This window comes from Chamaea fasciata, unplaced genomic scaffold, assembly GCF_029207755.1.
Source record: "Chamaea fasciata isolate MVZ Bird 193981 ecotype frontalis unplaced genomic scaffold, bChaFas1.0.hap1 SCAF_8, whole genome shotgun sequence".
In the NCBI taxonomy this organism is placed as follows: domain Eukaryota; kingdom Metazoa; phylum Chordata; class Aves; order Passeriformes; family Sylviidae; genus Chamaea; species Chamaea fasciata.
The window spans coordinates 17,286,887-17,304,226 of record NW_027094093.1 but is presented as its reverse complement, the minus strand read 5'-3'; the positions used below and the strand labels follow the sequence as shown (position 1 = coordinate 17,304,226).

Sequence of the window (17,340 nt, the reverse complement as noted above, 5' to 3'; positions counted from 1 at the left end):
AATGCTTCAGGACAACAGCCTACACCTAGAGAGATTCAAGTATTTCCCAGATAGCGTGGAATATGGTAGTTAGAAAGCGCGATCTTAAAAATGCCTCTCCCCATCCTGACAATGTCACACTTCCCTTCCCGTTACTGGCCCGGACGCGGCTGCCTCATTAGCTACCGCTCTTCATAGGAAATACTCGAGATATTTCCCATTTACTCCAACTCAAACCGAAATAATAATAATAATAACAATAATAATAATAATAATAATAATAGTAATAATAAATTAAATAAGGCCAGGAACACATTCCCTTCCTCCGGCTGCCCCTCCCTGCCCCCACGGGCCCGGTTGCCCGCACCCCGCGCAGCCCGGCAGCGAGCACCGTGGGGCCACCTCCGCGGGGGCGCAGGACCGCGGAGCGCCCTCCCCGCCGGTTCCGCGCCCCACCGCGCCGGGGCTGTCAGCAATAAAAAAATAGACACAACTTTTTGGCCGAGCGCGGGGGCGCCCCCCACCCCGACCCCCCCATCCCCCCGCGACTCCCTCTACAAAACACCCCCGGGCTCGGGCCGGGGTTGTTATCTAGTGAGCGGCGCCTCCTCCCGCTGGTCCGGCGAGGCCACCGCGGCCTTGCTGAGCACGGCGGCCGAGTAGGGCAGGAAGCCGCTCTCGGAGCGCTGCCCCGCCGCCGTGCAGGGGAAGTCGGCGGCCGTGCCGCCCCGAGAGCCCAGCGCCGAGGCCGCCGCCGCCGCCGCCGCCGCCGTCTGGCTGCTGTGGCAGCTGAGGCAGGAGCAGGGCGCCGAGCCCCCCGGCGGCCCCGAACCCGCCGCCGCCGCCGCAGCCGCCGCCGCCGCCGCTGCCGCCGAGGCGGCCGCGCTGCTGTTGAGGCCGGCGGCGGCCGGCGTCTGGTAGAGGCCGGGGTGTCGGAAACTGCAGAGCAGCTCCGGCCGGGAGTAGGGGTGCGAGAGGGCGCGGAAAGTGTCGAGCGGGCGGATGGAGGTAGCGAAGGGCGCGGCGGCGGCCCCCGAGGCGGCGGCGGCAGCGGCGGCAGCCGTGACCCCGACGTGCGGGTAATAGTGGAGCGGGACGTGGGAATGGAAAGGGTAGGGCAGACTGCCCGTGGCCGCGGCATGGGTCATCATGTAGGTGTAGAAGCTGGGGTCGGCCGGGTGGGGCCAGGACATGGCCAGGCGCTGCCGCTTGTCCTTCATCCGCCGGTTCTGGAACCACACCTGCGGGGATACAAGCACAGCGCGGCCTCAGCTCCGCCGCCCTCCGCGCCCCGCCGCACTCCGCTCCCCGCCGCACTCCGCGCCCCGCCGCGCCGGTTCCCGCGGACACCGGCGGGCACCCACCGACGCATATTGCCAGCGCTTCTAGGCGGCCCCTCTCCCTCCCGGAGCGGTCTCCCGTGACCTTGCCCGAGGGAAGCGGTGGGTACGGCCCTCCCTCTACTCGAGAGGACCCCTTTGAACCGAATAAATGTTTTCCCTTCGAATCGTCCCCTCCTCCCTACTCAGGAGTGTCTTCACGGTAGTGACGCTCATTCATTCCCCCTACGTCTATTCTCTCCCCTCTTCACTTTAGGAAATAGGGTAACGCGATAAAGACTGACGAGGAAAATAAAAACAACAGTAATTAACAACTGTAAAAAAAAAAAAAGAAATGTGTTGGATGCAGAAAAGCAAACCAGCACGAGTGGTGCTCATAGCCGTGGGCCCTGTGAGTCCTTCAGCCGGAGAGTCCAGCCGGCCGCGGCCCGGGGCACCGCGGGCCTGCGCGGGGCAGCCGAGGCTCGGCGGGGCGCGGAACGCGGCGTACCTTGATGGTGGTTTCGGGGAGGTTGAGGGCGGCGGCCAGCTCGCAGCGCCGCGGCCGCGACACGTAGTTCTCGCGGTAGAACTCCTTCTCCAGGCGGGCGATCTGCTCCCGGGTGAAGGCGGTACGGTAGCGGCGCACCTGGTCGGCCCCCGCCGCCGAGCCGCCCAGCGCGCCGCCGCTGTGCAGGCTGCCGATGCCCGCGGCTGGGGCGGCGGCGGGGGCGCTGGGCGTCGGGCTGCTCTCCGCGTAGCCTGCGGGGCGAGGGCACGGTGGTGAGAGCGGGCGACTCGGTGGCCCCCCAATCCTCCCGGCCAGGCCGGACCGGGCCCGCTACACCCGTGCTCAAGGCCAGCTGTCATTCTTACAAATCCCTGCTGCTAACAGAATCGATAAATTTAGGTCTGGAGGTTGTTTGTTGGTTATTGTTTGGTTGGTTGGTCGGGTTGGGGTTTTTTAATCCTTCGTAACTGCTTTATTTTCAGATGGGGCGGACTTGGAGACTGCAGGGCAGCCGAGCTCAGGGGAGAGCAGGCGAGGGCGCGGGCCGTGTCTCGGGGCCCGGGCTCGGCTCTAGCCTGTTCCCTTTCGACTGCCGTTCTTTAGTTTCGTTTGAGACATACAAAATAAAAGCAGCCATAAACCCCCCCCTTTTTTCTCTCTCTCTCTTTTTTTTTTCTTTTTTTTTTTTTTTTTTTTTTTTTTTCTCTTCTCTCCCTCTCTCTCTCTCTAGGGTTACGTCGAGCATCCCCTTCCTTTCTCTGGCACATTTGACGAAAAAGGCATGCACTGTGGCCCCTAGGAAATCCACCGTTCATCTGCCTCGACCTCCCCAGTAATAGCAACCTCCACCTCCGGCTGTAGTAACAACCACCGTCCATCTTTGCCCCGCAAAGAACGGGGAAGGAGACGAGGCTGTTTCAATGCGCCTCTTACAAGCAGAGGAAAAGTGAACAATGCCAAATTAGCCCGAGGTGGACACAGACAGCACGTTGCATATACACAGAGAAGGACACACACAGTCAATCGCGGGCAGTTTCCTCGCATTCCCCCCTCTCTCTCTCTCTCTCTAATTTAATCTATGTATATACACTCATATACAGCTCAAGAGACGCCGAGAGCTCCAAGAGCGCGGAGAAATACACGGAGAAAGCTTTGCCTAAATATAGGTGTGTGGATATTTGTGCCCACATGTATTCTGGATATATATCTACATATCAATGGATTTGAGCATGCACACACACACACGAAGGCACCGGCACAGGAGCTGCCCGGACAGTGTGTCTCGGCTATTGGGGTAGCGTGGTAATTGCAATAATATTTTACAGCCTGGAGCTCTGTCTTCGCAGAAGAGAGAGCGCCGATGCAGAGGCCAGCAACTTTGGCGGTGGCGGTGGGTTTCCTCTGGTTTTTAAAGCCGGTTGGCAAAGTGCGGGGCTTAGATGAAGATGATAAAGGAAGAGTTACCTTTGTTACTGTTCTCCTTCAGCTGGGAGGAAGTCAGGCTGGACGGGGAGCGGAGCGCGGAGCAGCCCACCTCCACATCACTGTTCATATCTGCCTCTTGAGCAACTTCGGAATAAAGGCTGATTTTCTTCCTGCTTTCCGACGGCGGGATTTCGGAGGAGACAGTGCTTTCACTGCTCGGATGCTGGAGATTGAATAAAGTGTCTATTTCAAATTTGCCTTTGGCGGAGATGTCCCCTATAGCGCTGTGCAGGGAGGCGGCAGTCAGTCTCGGGCTGAGGCGACCACTGTGCGGAGAATTTTCAAGGGCCTCCAACACCGCATTTCCAGCTGAGTCTGACAAATTCGAGAGCCTTTTGCCAGCTGTAGGGCTGTGCAGCCCTCTCTCCATCAGGATCATCTCTTTTCTTATTCTTTCCATCATCTCAGCTTTATAAAAAATGTCAAAGTTGCAGGGCTGGTCCTGTACTAATGATGAGCTGCAGCAGGGGCTAATTCACATTCAGCCCGGCAAGTGTCTCTAAATATTATTATCTGTTTTTGAGGGAGGTGTAAAAATTGTGGGATGCCAAAGCGAGGGAATGACTGGTCAAAATGACCCATACATCCTTTCTAGCCCGAAATGTCATTCATCAAAAAGTGGTGCTCGTCATTAAGGTACGAATGACGCTGTTCGAATAATCATTTATTGTAACAGGTTTATAAGCAAATAAATACAAGCTCCTGTCAGTGGATAATGAAGGCGGCTTCAGAGCAGACAAATATATCCAGGTGGAAAGAAAGAAAGACAAGAAGTGAGGAGTAAAGCTCCTGTCCTTAGCTTGATCAGATCCTGCTTGAATTGCTCTGGGGTTTGGCCTCTGGGGTGGAATTGACAGTCTGATTAATAAAATGAGCTGTGCAACATTTCCCCCTTCATTTAGGTGCATCATTATGCTCTGATTTTTGTTTTGTTGCCTTTTAGGTCCTAATGATGCAGCTTCTTTCTCATTTGTCCTCGGACAGAACTACATGCTAAATATTAGATAATGCTTTTCTTTATTATTATTTCTGAGGCGAATTTTAGATCACAACGCAAGAATGTGCTGGAAGAGGACCAGACGATCCAGAACCTCCTTTGCCGCTGATATCTCTTTACTTTTCCCTCCCATTTCCAGACCACATTAGTACTTTTATTTAGGAATTTACACTGACACCCCCACGCACCCCCTCACACGCGCGAACCTTATGCCCAGACTTTATAAGTCAGTTGCCCAGATTCAAATGTACCTACAGTAGTTACCTGGAGACTAAAATATTTGCTACAATCTAGTTTATTACAACTCTATTATCTTTGTCTTCGTTGGATCCTAAATATGATCTCATTTTTACTTTCTATAATCCTGCTTATCGACGAAGCTACCCCGGGATTTTTCTTCCCTCTGGGAAAATACTGACTATTGTGCGGTATGAAAGGGGAAAGAAATAACTGGAGAACATTAAATGCATTCGTGACTTAAAACACTCCGTAGGCGTCCATTTCATTCTCCCAGCAGGTTTCACTCCAGCCCTCTGCTTCTTTCCTCCCCATCACCAATAAAACCGAAGCATTTGAAAATTTAAAAATAATCATAGAATTAAATGATGGATGGGGGGTTATTGCCTATAGGCTCCGACCTATCAGAAACATCACCTGAACACCCTCTCTCCGAAGTTACCTGTGGCTCAGTTAGCTCATCCCTCCGCTCTTTGCCGGGCGCCGCGGGGCCAAGCGTGGCCGCGCTGCTGGAGACACGGGCTGCCGCGCTCGGCAGACGTGACAGTCGGAAAGTCTCCCTTCAGTGGTAACTTTGCTAGTAATAATGACGCTGATGGCAACCATTTAAACGAAGATAAATCCTTTGTCGTTAGCATCTCTGGAGTGCGCTTCGGTAGCTGCCCAACCTTTTTTCTCCCCGTGATTTTTTTTTTTTTTCACCCACATCATCTAGTATTTAGACCCTGGGAATACGAATTTCATCTCCCGGGGAAACACCCGAATGTTTCCTGTGATTAAACGCGGGTCTGATTTTTTTTTTCTTTTTTTCCTTTTTATTTTAATGAGCAGAGCTGTTCCTGCTAATCTTGGTCACACGCATCTCCTAAGTTTCTGTGCTCTTGTGCATGATTCATAGTTCGAAAATGGGATACTTCTCAGATTTTTTTCAATAACATGTTAAAGTCTCCCTAAACATTACACCAAATATTTAGGAAACATTCTAGGCGCTGTTTGCAAAATCCAGCCTTCTATTAAGAAGAGTTTTATGTCAGCCCTATGAAATGTCAATTTAGACTGCAGTATGGTGCCCTGCGTTTTACAACCCCCAAACCAGAAAAGAGTAAATGTCAACTTTTCCTTGCCCGCGGGCGCGGCGGAGGAGCGGCCCGATGCGGAGGGGAGAGGAGCGGTCCGCCCGCCACGGGGCCGCGGACATCCCGCGGGGTCCCCGGCCGGGCCAGGAGCTGCGGCTCCGCGGGGCGCTCCCGGAGGGACGGAGCGTGTCCCCGGGGTGCCCCCGCCGAGCGCGGCCGAGCAGGCGCCCTGCCGGCGGCAGCTGTCCCCGCCCCGCCCCGCCCCGCCCGGGGACGCGGCCCCGCCGCGCTCCCGCAGCCCCTCGCTTCCCCGCCGTGCCTGGCTCCGCAGCTGGCGGCGGCCCGGCTGCCGGTCCCGGCGGGGCGGAGGAGGAACGGAAGCCTGCGGCCGGGTTTATTGCTGTCGTTTGGCGCCCTCGTCTGTTTTCTTACATGCTGTAACGCGGCGAGCATCTTTTCCCCTCCTCTCTCGAAAACCACAGCCGAGATACCACATCTCGGAGGCAATCGTATGTGCACACCACCAGAACCGGCACAGCTTTAGACTCAAAAAATGTTACTGCACCACTAAAAAGGAGAGAACGGGTTTTATGTTATTTGGAACGGATGAAAAAGACTATGTGAAAAGCCCCAATGTGAGAAAAATAAGTTACACTCAAGCGCGGCTATGAATGATCTTTACTAGGGTCGTATTTTACACCTTTTAAATAATACTGATACTTTAGGTTATGTACAGAGTATCTTAAAATACAGCTAGATTCATATGCAAGGGTTATAAAACGTTATACAAGACGTTAATAATCTTCCACTAGGTAGAGGTGAGGTTGCAAAACTTCCCTGCAATGCAGTTAATCAGTTCACCCCAAACCATCAACCCCCTAATAAACTAGTTGTCTGTTGTTCATATTCCCAGAAAACTAGAGATATTTACTGCACTGATGTTTATCTCTTGGGGTGTCTTTTGTGTGCGTCTGTTGGGGGGGGGGGGTTATATTATGGGATTGTTATTTTGTTTATCTAGTGTGTTTTGTTTTTTCTTAATTGTTGCTTTTCTTTTGTGGTGTTCCATTTGGGGTTTTGTTGGGTAGGGGCTTTTTTTCCAAAAAGAGTAGCACAGTCTACAAAATCTTTCCGAAAATGTTTGTAGTTGTTCAAAACCACCAGCTAAGCCTGAAGAACCACGGACATTGACGCCACATTAGTGGGCCAACGGGGAGGAAGTTACAGAGACCGCCGAGGAACTGCCGAAATATGTGAGCTTTTGTTAGACTCTGTTTCCTCAGTTGTTCTTATAAGTTTAAATAGCTGCTTAGGCCTTTGGCCAGATTTTTACCTTGAAAGTTATTGCTAGATGCATCAAAAAATATTTCAGTAGTCATTTATTAAATCTTACGGGGGGAAAAAGGGTCACGTAGGTTAATTGAAATGAAGTTCGTATTAAATGAGACAAACATCTCGGGCAACTTTTCACCAGTCAGAGCCTTCTTGGGGAGACGGGCGGGAATATATTCTTTCTACCCTGCAGCGGGGCAGGCTGCCAACAGGGCCCCAGGGCAGCGCGCAGGAGACATCGGAGGCAGCGCAGGATCAGGCGGCAGTGCGGTGGCCTGGGAGTGCGGTGGCGGTGGGAAGTGCGGGAGCGCGGGGAGCCGGGCCCGGCGGGGCCGCTCCGGGGTCCCGCGGCGCGGGGGGCGCGCTCCGCTGCCGGCGGCACCGGCGGCAGGCACGGCGGCGCCACCTGGCGGCGCTTCGGCGGCGCTGCCCGTCCTGCCCTGCGCGTCCGGCCCCCAGCCCAGCCCTACCCTGCCCTGCCCGTCCTGCGCTACCAGCCCTGCCTGCCCTGCCCTCCCTGCTCTGCCCGTCCTGCCCTGCCCGTCCTGCCCTGCCCATCCTTCCCCCAGCCCTGCCAGCCCTGCCCGTTCTGCCCTGCCTGTCCTTCTCCCAGCCCTGCCAGCCCTGTCAGTCCTGCCCTGCCAGCCCTGCCCATCCTGCCAGCCCTGCCCATCCTGCCAGCCCTGCCCTTTCCATCCTGCCCACTCTGCCCTGCCCTGCCTGCCCGCCTGCCCTGTCCTGCCAGCCCTGCCCATCCTGCCCACCAGCCCTGCCCACTCTGCCCTGCCCTGCTTGCCCCCAGCCCCACCGGCCGTACCCGCCCTGCCCTGCCCGTCCTGCCCACCAGCCCCGCCCACCCTGACCTGCCAGCCCTGCCCTGCCAGCCTGCCCTGCCTGTCCTGCCCACCAGCCCTGCCCGTCCTGCCCTGCCGACCCTGCCCGTCCTGTCCTGGCCATCCCAGCCACTCCTGCCTGTCGTACCCGCCGGCCCTGCCCTCCAGCCCTACCTGATCTGCCCGCAGGCCCTGCCATCCCTGTTCGCCGGTCCTTCTCGGAGGTGCTGCCACCCTGTCGTCCAGCCCTGCCCGCCCCTTTCCACCAGCCGGAGGCAGCCTGGCAGGGCAGCTCCGCGCCCTCGCAGCGGTTGTACCGAGTGTCTGAGCGCGCAGCACACTCCTGTTCAGCCCCGAGTCTCCGCTCTGCCTCAGGCCGCCATATCAGCACAGGGCCAATCTTGGGGCGTGTTCAGTCCATATTGTTTGTGAAATGTCACTCGCAAGTGAAGGACACGAGCACAGCGTGTCCCCGAGTCCCGCGGTTGCTGTACACCGTCCCTCCCCGCGCTGCCCAGGCAGAAATCCACGGGACACTACACGAGCTTCACAATTACACGATATCTTCTGAGGCTGCCTTTGCACACAGACGGGGCTTAATTCAAACGATAAAGCAAGTCGCAATAATAACGTGATAATGATAAACGATAAATTCGGTCGCGAAGGGACTCGGCCGATGGTGCAGTTTAAGTTGTAACCGCAGCAGGCTGCCGAGATGGTCCAAGGTCAGGGTCCCGAGGTCCCCGCGCTGCTTCAGAGCGGTGGTGGCAGTCAGAGAGCGGCCAGCCCGTGACCCCAGAGCTCAAGTTCAACGCCCACAGTGCTCAGGCGCCCGTGGCCGCTGCACCGAGAGCCCCGAGAAAACTTTCTCCGTCTCGAAACAAACTATTTAAGGTCGAAGTAACTAAAGAAGTAAGAAGCTATGGCATAGATCTGGAGGGGGAAATAGTTTAACAATTCTCCACGTGTTGCTATTCAATCTATTCGTTATCATAACTGGCTAATTTTTCTTAAAGGCATGGAGGAAAATAAAAGTTCTTCTGTTCTGTTTAGCTATTAAAATTCATACAAGTTAAAAGGTAACAACGGAACGCAGTGGGCACGGGATAAGGTATGGGAGACGCATAAATCGAGTGGTTTTGTTTGCGTTCTCTGTTTGCCTTGGATGAGAAATTTTTTCCTAGAGCAAACACTTACCTGAGAAGCAACTCCTATAGACAAAGTTACCATCGGCAAATTCTGGCGAGGGAGGAGATAAAAAATCGGCGGGGTTCCTGCAAGAGATGGATACTAGGCAGATACTAAAAGCCACTTTTAGTGGAATACTACCTGTATTAAATAATGGTAAACGCATTTGACTAATGAGATTATTTCAGTTTTTTTTTTTAAAAAAAAAAAAAAAAAAAAAAAAAAAAAAAAAAAAAAAAAAGCCCACAACCTTTTCTTCCGGGGAGGCACAATCACGTCTGCAGCGTTGCTTTCTAGCTCATGTATTCTGCAGATTCCCGTGCAATGTGTCAATGGAAAATGCGACGCGACTCCTCGGGGCGCTGGCCACCCGCGGAAGCGCTGTCCTGCGAAGACAAGGACGGCCTCGCATGGACAGAGGCCCGGCCAGCAGCACGCCAGGTCCTCCTGCCCTACCCGACCCGGAGCTGAGCCTCGATGGGAACTGTTGTCCCCGGCAAAGGAAGCCCTGGGCTGCTCGGGGCCTCCGCACAGAGCCCCGCATGGCCCCCTGGACCGGGGGTGCGGGACGCATCCTGCTCCTTGTAAACCGGGTGGGTGCTCTCAAAGAACCGACCTTTGCTCATGAGATCATTTATTCCTGCGCATAATATTCTGCCATGCAAGGCAATGCTGTTTTCTACACCCTTCACAAAGCAGCTCCTTGCAGAATTGAAGTTTTTGGTAATGAACCCGCCCAAAGAATTTTTTGGTACACCGAGGTGCTCTCGTTGGAGCAGAGGTCTCGGCAGGGCTGAAGACCTCTACGGGAGTCGCTGCGGCTGCACCGTGTTTTCCTTTTATGCAATCGACCTCAAAAAGCTCCAAAAACCCCTGCTCTTTAGGTGTGCCTTTCGCAGCCTTATTTAAAGGTCTTGACATGAGAGAAATTTTCACTGCATTTGTTGGAAGAGGAAACACAGCAGGACGTGGGAACACACATAGAAAGATGTTCGGAGAAATAAAGTCCTTCGTTTCTCTGAACTTTTTTTTTTTTTTATAGCAATGTTTTCGCTAGAAAGTTGCTTGCAGGGACATAAAAGAGTGAGAAAATGGTTCTTCGACAAAACTTTCTTCTAATTGCGGAGTGTTTAGTGTCCTGAGAGTAAATACTGATTCGGCTTATAACCGAAAGAAATATGTAATCACGCCTGGGTCACTCTTAGCTGATTATGAAAGATTAATAGCAATTACGCGGTCAGAGCTAATGAATATGAACTCGACTATGCCATCCGGTTGCTGCCGTAATTACGGGCAACCGTTTGTCATTCCAAACCCCGCTTCCAGATACCGCCGACGATTATTAGACCGGCTACAAACCAGGGCTGCGGGGCAGGCGGCTGCTGCGGGACCTGCAGCTATCCCGCGATAGCCCAGCGTTCGAGGAGCCCCGCCACCACCTGCCCGGGCTGCTCAGCAAGGACACCCCCGGAGCCCCGAAATGGTGTTGGCATACAGTTTCACCTCCATGGCGGCTGCCTCTCTTCTCTCATGCGCCTGAGCCTCCGTAGGGACAGTAAACACAGCCCCAGCAATATTTTCAGCGGCGCGGAGTTTTCTCCTCGAAGCTGACACTTATCCCAGCAACTTCTTGCCCTCCTCGCCCAAGATAGAGCTAAGTGTGCAATACCCAGCTGGGGAGCGACTGGACTCGGTCCGGAGGGGTAGGGATTGGGGTTGTGGTTGAGGTTGCAGTTGGGGCTGAAGTTTGGAATCGTCTTTGGAGCTTTCTCCATTTCCAGCACTTCGTGCTCCTGCATTTCCATCCCGACTCGGTGTGAGAGTCGAGAGAGAAGACAGAAGGATTTGCCACCGTCTTGGGAAGTCACCACGGGAAGAGCCGTGAGCGTAAGCAAACTCTGCGTTTTAACTAGGCTGCCTTACCACGACATGAACTGACACTGCACGGGGAAAAGCCACATCTAATGAGTGCCAGGTTTACCATCTTGCCCTGCGCACAGCCCCTGCATTTTCCTAGCCGGCAGCGATATTGAAGGAGGAGCGGGAAGGGGGGGGATGGAGGTGGTAAAGGGAAGGTTCTCCTGGGGACCGACAGTTCAGTGAAGCCAGGGGACCCCTTTTCCCGTATAACAAAGCCCTTCTACGCCATATATCGCCGGAAAGAAGGGAGGTGGAGAGGATGGAATGCAAAGACTGTGTTGGGGTTTTCCTCCTCTTGCAGACTCAACAATGAACTGGAGAAGGTCTCGCTATGGATCCGGTGAGACCCCTGTCCTTGGCTGTAAAAAAGGGCCCCTGCCCGCGGCCTCAAAATGTCCAGTGGTACTCGGCTGGCCTTTTTGAAGCCGCGTGCAGGAGAAAGGGGGAGATGAAGGCAACGGGGGCCTAGGTCGGTCCGGAGGGGCATCACCGCCTCTCGCCCGCCCAATCTCCACCCGCTCCAGCGTCGGGGCCGTGGCGGGGCGGGAGCGCAGCGGCGGGGCGGGTGTGGGAGTAGAGGGTGGGAGCGCCGTCGGTGCCGACCGGGGGGCTGCGAGGCGAAAGGGGCCGTGCGGGCAGCGGGAGGGTCACATGTTCCGACGGCAGCCTATGAGCAGCCCCCCGGGCTGAGGCAAACTAATTTGGGGCCGGCCGCCCCCACCCCGCTCCCCCCTCCCAACCTGGACTTCGTTTTTATAAACGTACCGCCAGGATCCAACCTGTTGGAGGCAAATAACCATCCGCATCATGCCCGGTCGGGGACCGAGCCGCCGCCGCCCGCGATGTGCAAAGCCATGAGCAAAGCAGCGAGCTGGGAGATGGACGGACTGCGCGGCGACAGCAGCGGCGGCGGCGGCAGCGGCGGCGGCGGCGGCGGCGGCGGAGCCCCCGGGCAGTGCCGTAATTTTCTCTCCTCGCCCGTTTTCGGGGCGGCGCACACGGGCCGAGCGGCCGCCGCCGCCGCTGCCGCCGCCGCTGCCTCGGGTTTTGCCTACGCCGGCGGAGGGGAGCGCTCGGGGGCGGCGGCGAGGCCCGAACCCCCGACTAAGGACTGCCCGGGCTCCACCACGCCGGCCGCCGCCCCCGCGCTGGGCTATGGGTATCACTTTGGCAACGGATACTATAGCTGCAGGATGTCCCACGGGGTTGGGATACAGCAAAACGCCCTGAAGTCTCCCCCCCATGCCTCCATTGGCGGCTTTCCCGTGGAAAAGTACATGGACGTCTCCAGCTTGACCAGCACGAGTGTCCCCGCCAATGAAGTCTCCTCCAGGGCAAAGGAAGTGTCCTTCTACCAGGGCTATACAACCCCTTACCAGCACGTTCCTGGGTACATAGACATGGTGTCAACGTTTGGCTCTGGGGAACCGAGACACGAAACATACATATCAATGGAGGGCTATCAGTCTTGGACTCTGGCTAATGGCTGGAATAGTCAGGTTTACTGTGCCAAAGATCAGACACAGAGCTCACACTTCTGGAAATCGTCCTTTCCAGGTACGAGAGGGGGAGAAATGGTCTGAGCAGAACTCCTCCGCGCCTCCTCCGCCTTCCCGTCCCCTCCCCCGCCCCCCGGGCTGCAGGGGCGGCCTGCCGAGCTGGACACGCTGCACAGACACGCATAGAGCAGGGTGGGGGTGGTGGATATTCTCTTTTCCTCACTCCCCCCTCGGCCGTCTACCCCCGAGAAAATCCTCACCCTCTGCTTTCCATACCCGCGGGACTGACCCCAGAACCTCCCCGCCAGCAGCGCCAGGGCAGCGGAGCCCCGGTCCGCGAGCGCCGGGGTGGCCTCAGGCTCCTTCTCTCGCTGCTTCCCTCGGTGGCCGGGTTTGTAGTCGCGTTTGAAGTTTGCAGGACGGTGTCTCGAAGGCGTGCTCTCCTCTGCCTCTCCGGCTGGCGACTGATCCGGCGGCCCCAGAGCACTTAAGAGACTGCGAGTAGTGAGGGCACAGAGGCACAAACCACATGCAAACAAACCCGGGAAAGTCTCACCAAAGCGATTTCTGTGTGCACAGCCAGCACCGACCCGCACTCAGCATCCCAACCAATGCCCCCGCCGCCCTGCATGCTCGGTTAGCGATGCATGCCTGAAAAGTGATGACAGTCCATCAAAGTTTTGGTGGTGCTTTACTAGAGTGCAAATAATGTGGCAGTGTAAATAATAATAAACTGTAAACAACCCGGCATTATTTATTTGCCCATGAAAACCAGTGCCCAACAAGTATCGGTTAAGCTTTAAACGCCTGTAATAAAATTCTGATTTTTCACATACTGTCTTTTACAATAGGGGACGTTGCACTAAACCAGCCCGATATGTGTGTCTACCGGCGTGGGAGAAAGAAGCGAGTTCCGTATACAAAACTGCAGCTTAAAGAACTCGAGAATGAATATGCCATTAACAAGTTCATTAACAAGGACAAGAGGCGAAGGATATCCGCAGCCACAAACCTGTCTGAGAGACAAGTTACCATTTGGTTTCAGAACAGGAGGGTGAAGGATAAGAAAATAGTCTCCAAACTGAAAGATAACGTATCCTGATATATTAGTTGCGGACAGTGATGAAAATATAAACTCAATTTACAACCAGCTAAAGACTTTTGGAAAGACTTGAAAATATATTTAATTTTTTTTTTGTCCTTCTAGCGATGGCGAAATTTCGGGAATTGTTTTCCGTGAAAGTCAGCGTTTTTCTCTCAGTGTAAGGGAGTGTTGACGAGTCTTGAATTGAATAATAGTTTCTTCTTTTTGAAAATAATAATATTATTAATAATTATTATATTTTTTCTTCTTCCCTCTAGGCCAGTATAAACTAATTTTAAAATGTCGAACGGTAACAGTTATAATTTTTTTAATGCTTAAGTGTTTGGGGGGTATTCTGTGATTTTTTTTTTCTCTGAGCAACAGCCAGTGCCAAAAAGTGTCAGTTTTGATTTGGTATCATAAACTTCAAAACACGCCGAGTGAAAAAAAAAAAAATCAATCGGAAATACAAGAAAGCCGAAATACGGACCCGCGGCAGCACCCGGCTCCTGCCAAACCTGCCTGGTCCACTGGGACCAAGAGAGAATTGCGTGGAGGGTTCCTGGCTGCAGCAGAATTTTCATTATTTTTTCGAGGAAGGGAGAACATCTCTGAGCGGTTGCAGGGCGCAGAGTCGCAGGCACGTCCCACCGCGCTCCCCGCTTCTGCAGGTTTGGGGTTGAAGTTGGGTTTGTGGGGGTTTTCCGCCTCAGTTTCGTTTTCAGTACAAGGAGCCCATACTGCCCGCCTGAAAAAGGAGCCCCGGCTAAAAAAAGTGAAGAGTTCGTGTCCCAGGCAGGCTTTGTGAGACTGAGCGCTCCGCGGACAGCGGCGCCTCGGGGCAGTGCTTTCGGCATGACGGACTGGCCAGCTCGCCCTGCAGCCACAGGAGAGGCTGCCCCTACTGAGGTGTGTATGGACCTGCAAAGACCTGGCGGGAAATGTCCGCTCTGCCCTGTTTGTCTGGACCGGCCCAAGACTCTTGTCCTTCCTCCCGCCCAGAAAATCTTGTCGGACAAGCAAAGGTCACTGCTAGCTTTTAATTTACAAAACTAAACGGGTGTTAATGACAGAAGCAATAAATAAGGAAATTCAAAAGATGCCATAACTTATATAGGCCGAAAGGCTAAGATTTTGTCGATTTTTTTATTCTTTTAAACCTAGTGTGCATGTTATGATATACACAGGGTGATCAGACACGCTAATCAACAACTAGGAGAGAGAAGCGTTATCCTCTCTGTTAATGTGCCTCATCTAATTATTAAAATGTGTTCCAAACTAGCATTATTTATTATAATATCCTATTGCTCTAAACATTTTGATTACCCTTGTATGTGGTAAGACACACGATAAACCTATTTCTCCATAAACCGTTTTTTAAAATTCTGTCTTAAAGTCATCTTTTAATTTGTGTTGGAAATACAATCTGAACTACCAAACTGTTAACGATGTTGAAAATCTTTTCCTGAACCGTCTTTAATAAAATGATATCTTTTCGCTGTATATAAAAAGAGAAAAAGAAATTCGCCTTCTTTTGCCGCAGGGGGTTTCACGAGCTCCAGGTTTGCCTGGGATCCTCTCAGGGACCCTTGCAGGATGCCATTCCTAGAAAATGAGAGGTAGATACAGTGAGACTCGTATTAAAGGATGAGAAAGAGCATCCGAGAGCGCCTTGTCCATAGGAAACGGTTTTAGTGAGAAAGAAATGTTGCCGGCGACAAACACAGGGTGTGGGAAGCAGGCGAAAGTCTGCGCCTCCCCTTCTTCCTCCGGGCCCTGCTCTGTCTGCCCGGTGTCTGGCGGCCGAGGGCGGCCCGCAGCCCCTTTGTTCTCCATTTCCAAAACGTCCCGGCACTTGCCGGTTCCTCGGCGGCCGGCCCGGAGCGATGCCCCTCCGCTTTCTCTGCAAGCGGCCGGCTCCATCGGGAGGTTCTCTTCCGCCCCCTCCGCCCTCTTCCTTCCCCTTGCTACTCCGCTTGCACGTTCATGGTGATTGTTTCCCCTGAACGGACGAAAAAAATGTTCATTTCGGAGCAGTTCAGATTTTATCGCAAAGCGTATTTTTGTTTAATTCTAGTATAAAAGGACACTTGTAGTGCTCATCATTTGCGTGCCTGGAGCAGCCCTCTCTGCTGATGCAACCTTGTTTTCTCCGAATGCTTTGAATTCTTGTCTTCTCCCCCTTGGCACCCCCACTCACCCACACATAGCGCCATTAATTCTGCAGAGGTTTTTCCTCCCACCGGTTCTCCCTGCAGAGGACGGCCGGGCACTGCCAGAGCTGTTTTGTTTCCCGGCCGCGGAGCCATCGCGGGCTGATCTCTTCCTCCTTCCAGGCTTAACCTTTGGCTTTGCCGGGCTCCGTGCTTTCAGAAGGCGCAGTTTGCCGGGCCAAAGCCGCCTTCCTTAGGCAGAAGGAAACCCGAACTGTCTGGCAAATCGGTACCAGATGGAGAGGAGTCGCCTTTTAGTTTCACGAGAACGTGCAGAATCATTAAGAAGACCGCAGCTACAGGCAGGAGGAGGGTGAGGCGCACATCTGCCCCTCTACCTACCGGCTGGGGTTAAAAGGGTTTTCTAAGCCTGGAGCGGGGGCATTGGTGAGCCTTGTTCAAAACCCTCTCGTCCACAGCTTGGGCTCTTCAGGACATCAGTTGCCCCGGGCTCCGGGGCCGGGCCGCAGCCGCCCATGTTTAGAGAAAAGGGAATGAATGATCCGCCTGAAATGCAGCGCACGTTATCCCAGATAATTAACATGTACCTCGACAAACGGAATGGTCAATGCACACTGGCGCAGTGATGCATTGCTGGGCGGCTGTCAGGAGCGCTGTGTTCCCAGCCATGTCTGAGGCAATCCTGCCATCTCCTGGACAACCCCCGGCATAGGCAGGGAAGCCGCCTCGCTTCGGGTGCCGCGTTTCCCGGTGATAAATGAGCGAGGGAGGCTGCTCGGTCACACGCAGAGCACCCTTCATCTGTAAACTGGACGACTATGCCAGTGAAATCATAGCGTGTGGTCAGCTCTGATGTCCAGGCCTATCCGGACGCCTACATAAAAACCAGGGAAAAAAAAAAAAAAAGAAAAAAAAGAAAAAAAAGAAAAAAAAGAAAAAAAAAAAAAAGGCAAGCGGAAAAGAGGAAAGGAGCGTGTGAAAGCATGCCTCCAGATCGCCCTGTTCCTCAGTGGTGATACTTCCTGTACCGACACAAGCGGGGGGACACCCGCGGCATTAACACGCCGCCCCCAAACCAGCAGCCGGCTGTGGCTGGAAAAGGCAGCACAACTCCGTACAAGGCTCTCCCTCCACCCACCCCGCTCCCCTTGGCTCCGAGGCCAGCCGCCTCTGGAACAAGATGTTTCTGTAAATGTTTTTGTATGTAGATTTAAACATTTTCCCTAACTGTGAGTGTCTCCAGCTATTTCAGGGGGGTTACTGTTTTTTTCTTTTTTTTTCTTCTTTTTTAAAAATTAATTAGCAATTACAAATAAGTTGAATATTAATTGAAAGCTCTGTTTTCTCTAACCCCATAAAAGTTAGTTTGAAGTGTCACCTTTCTTTCCGGTAACTGGGAACTCACATCCATTCCCTGTGTTTATTGCAGACAAAAATACAGCCTTTGAACTGAATGTTCCTTTTCTCTTCCAAGAACCGAAAATTACAGTCAGCTCTTTCGTAAAAAGCGATTATGAAAAAAAAAAATTGTCCATCTTCTTAGGGAACACAAAGTTAGAATACAAATCAGCTAATAAGAGAGAGACTCAATTGGTAGACATAATTCAAACAATAAAAATTAAAGGCAGTGGTCAGCAATATCCTCCAGCGGTGCTTGTGTGGTCCTGTGTGGTCTAGGAGAGAGCAATCATTTAAAGATTTTTTTT

General features: G+C 53.5%; 2 protein-coding genes across 2 annotated transcripts; one reads left to right on the top strand and one right to left on the bottom strand.

The window, feature by feature from the left end:
• Positions 1 to 566: 566 nt before the first annotated feature.
• Positions 567 to 3,697, bottom strand: EVX2 (even-skipped homeobox 2). Its single transcript, XM_066189250.1, has 3 exons — positions 3,274 to 3,697; positions 1,810 to 2,060; positions 567 to 1,220 (listed from the first exon to the last, which is right to left on the bottom strand). Exons 1-3 carry the CDS (start codon positions 3,695 to 3,697, stop codon positions 567 to 569), a joined length of 1,329 nt encoding a protein of 442 aa, XP_066045347.1.
• An 8,022-nt stretch (positions 3,698 to 11,719) lies between these two features.
• On the top strand, positions 11,720 to 13,478 carry HOXD13 (homeobox D13). Its single transcript, XM_066189249.1, has 2 exons — positions 11,720 to 12,434; positions 13,228 to 13,478. The coding sequence occupies exons 1-2, from the start codon at positions 11,720 to 11,722 to the stop codon at positions 13,476 to 13,478; spliced, it is 966 nt and encodes a 321-aa protein (XP_066045346.1).
• The last annotated feature ends 3,862 nt before the right edge of the window (positions 13,479 to 17,340 follow it).

Excerpts from the sequence above, each read along its gene's own strand:
- EVX2 (XM_066189250.1), bottom strand. The coding sequence starts at position 3,697 with ATGATGGAAAGAATAAGAAAAGAGATGATCCTGATGGAGAGAGGGCTG. Across the intron at positions 2,061-3,273 it reads GAAGGAGAACAGTAACAAAG|GCTACGCGGAGAGCAGCCCG; the intron begins GTAACTCTTCCT and ends CTCGCCCCGCAG. Across the intron at positions 1,221-1,809 it reads TCCCCGAAACCACCATCAAG|GTGTGGTTCCAGAACCGGCG; the intron begins GTACGCCGCGTT and ends GTATCCCCGCAG.
- HOXD13 (XM_066189249.1), top strand. The coding sequence starts at position 11,720 with ATGTGCAAAGCCATGAGCAAAGCAGCGAGCTGGGAGATGGACGGACTG. Across the intron at positions 12,435-13,227 it reads CTGGAAATCGTCCTTTCCAG|GGGACGTTGCACTAAACCAG; the intron begins GTACGAGAGGGG and ends CTTTTACAATAG.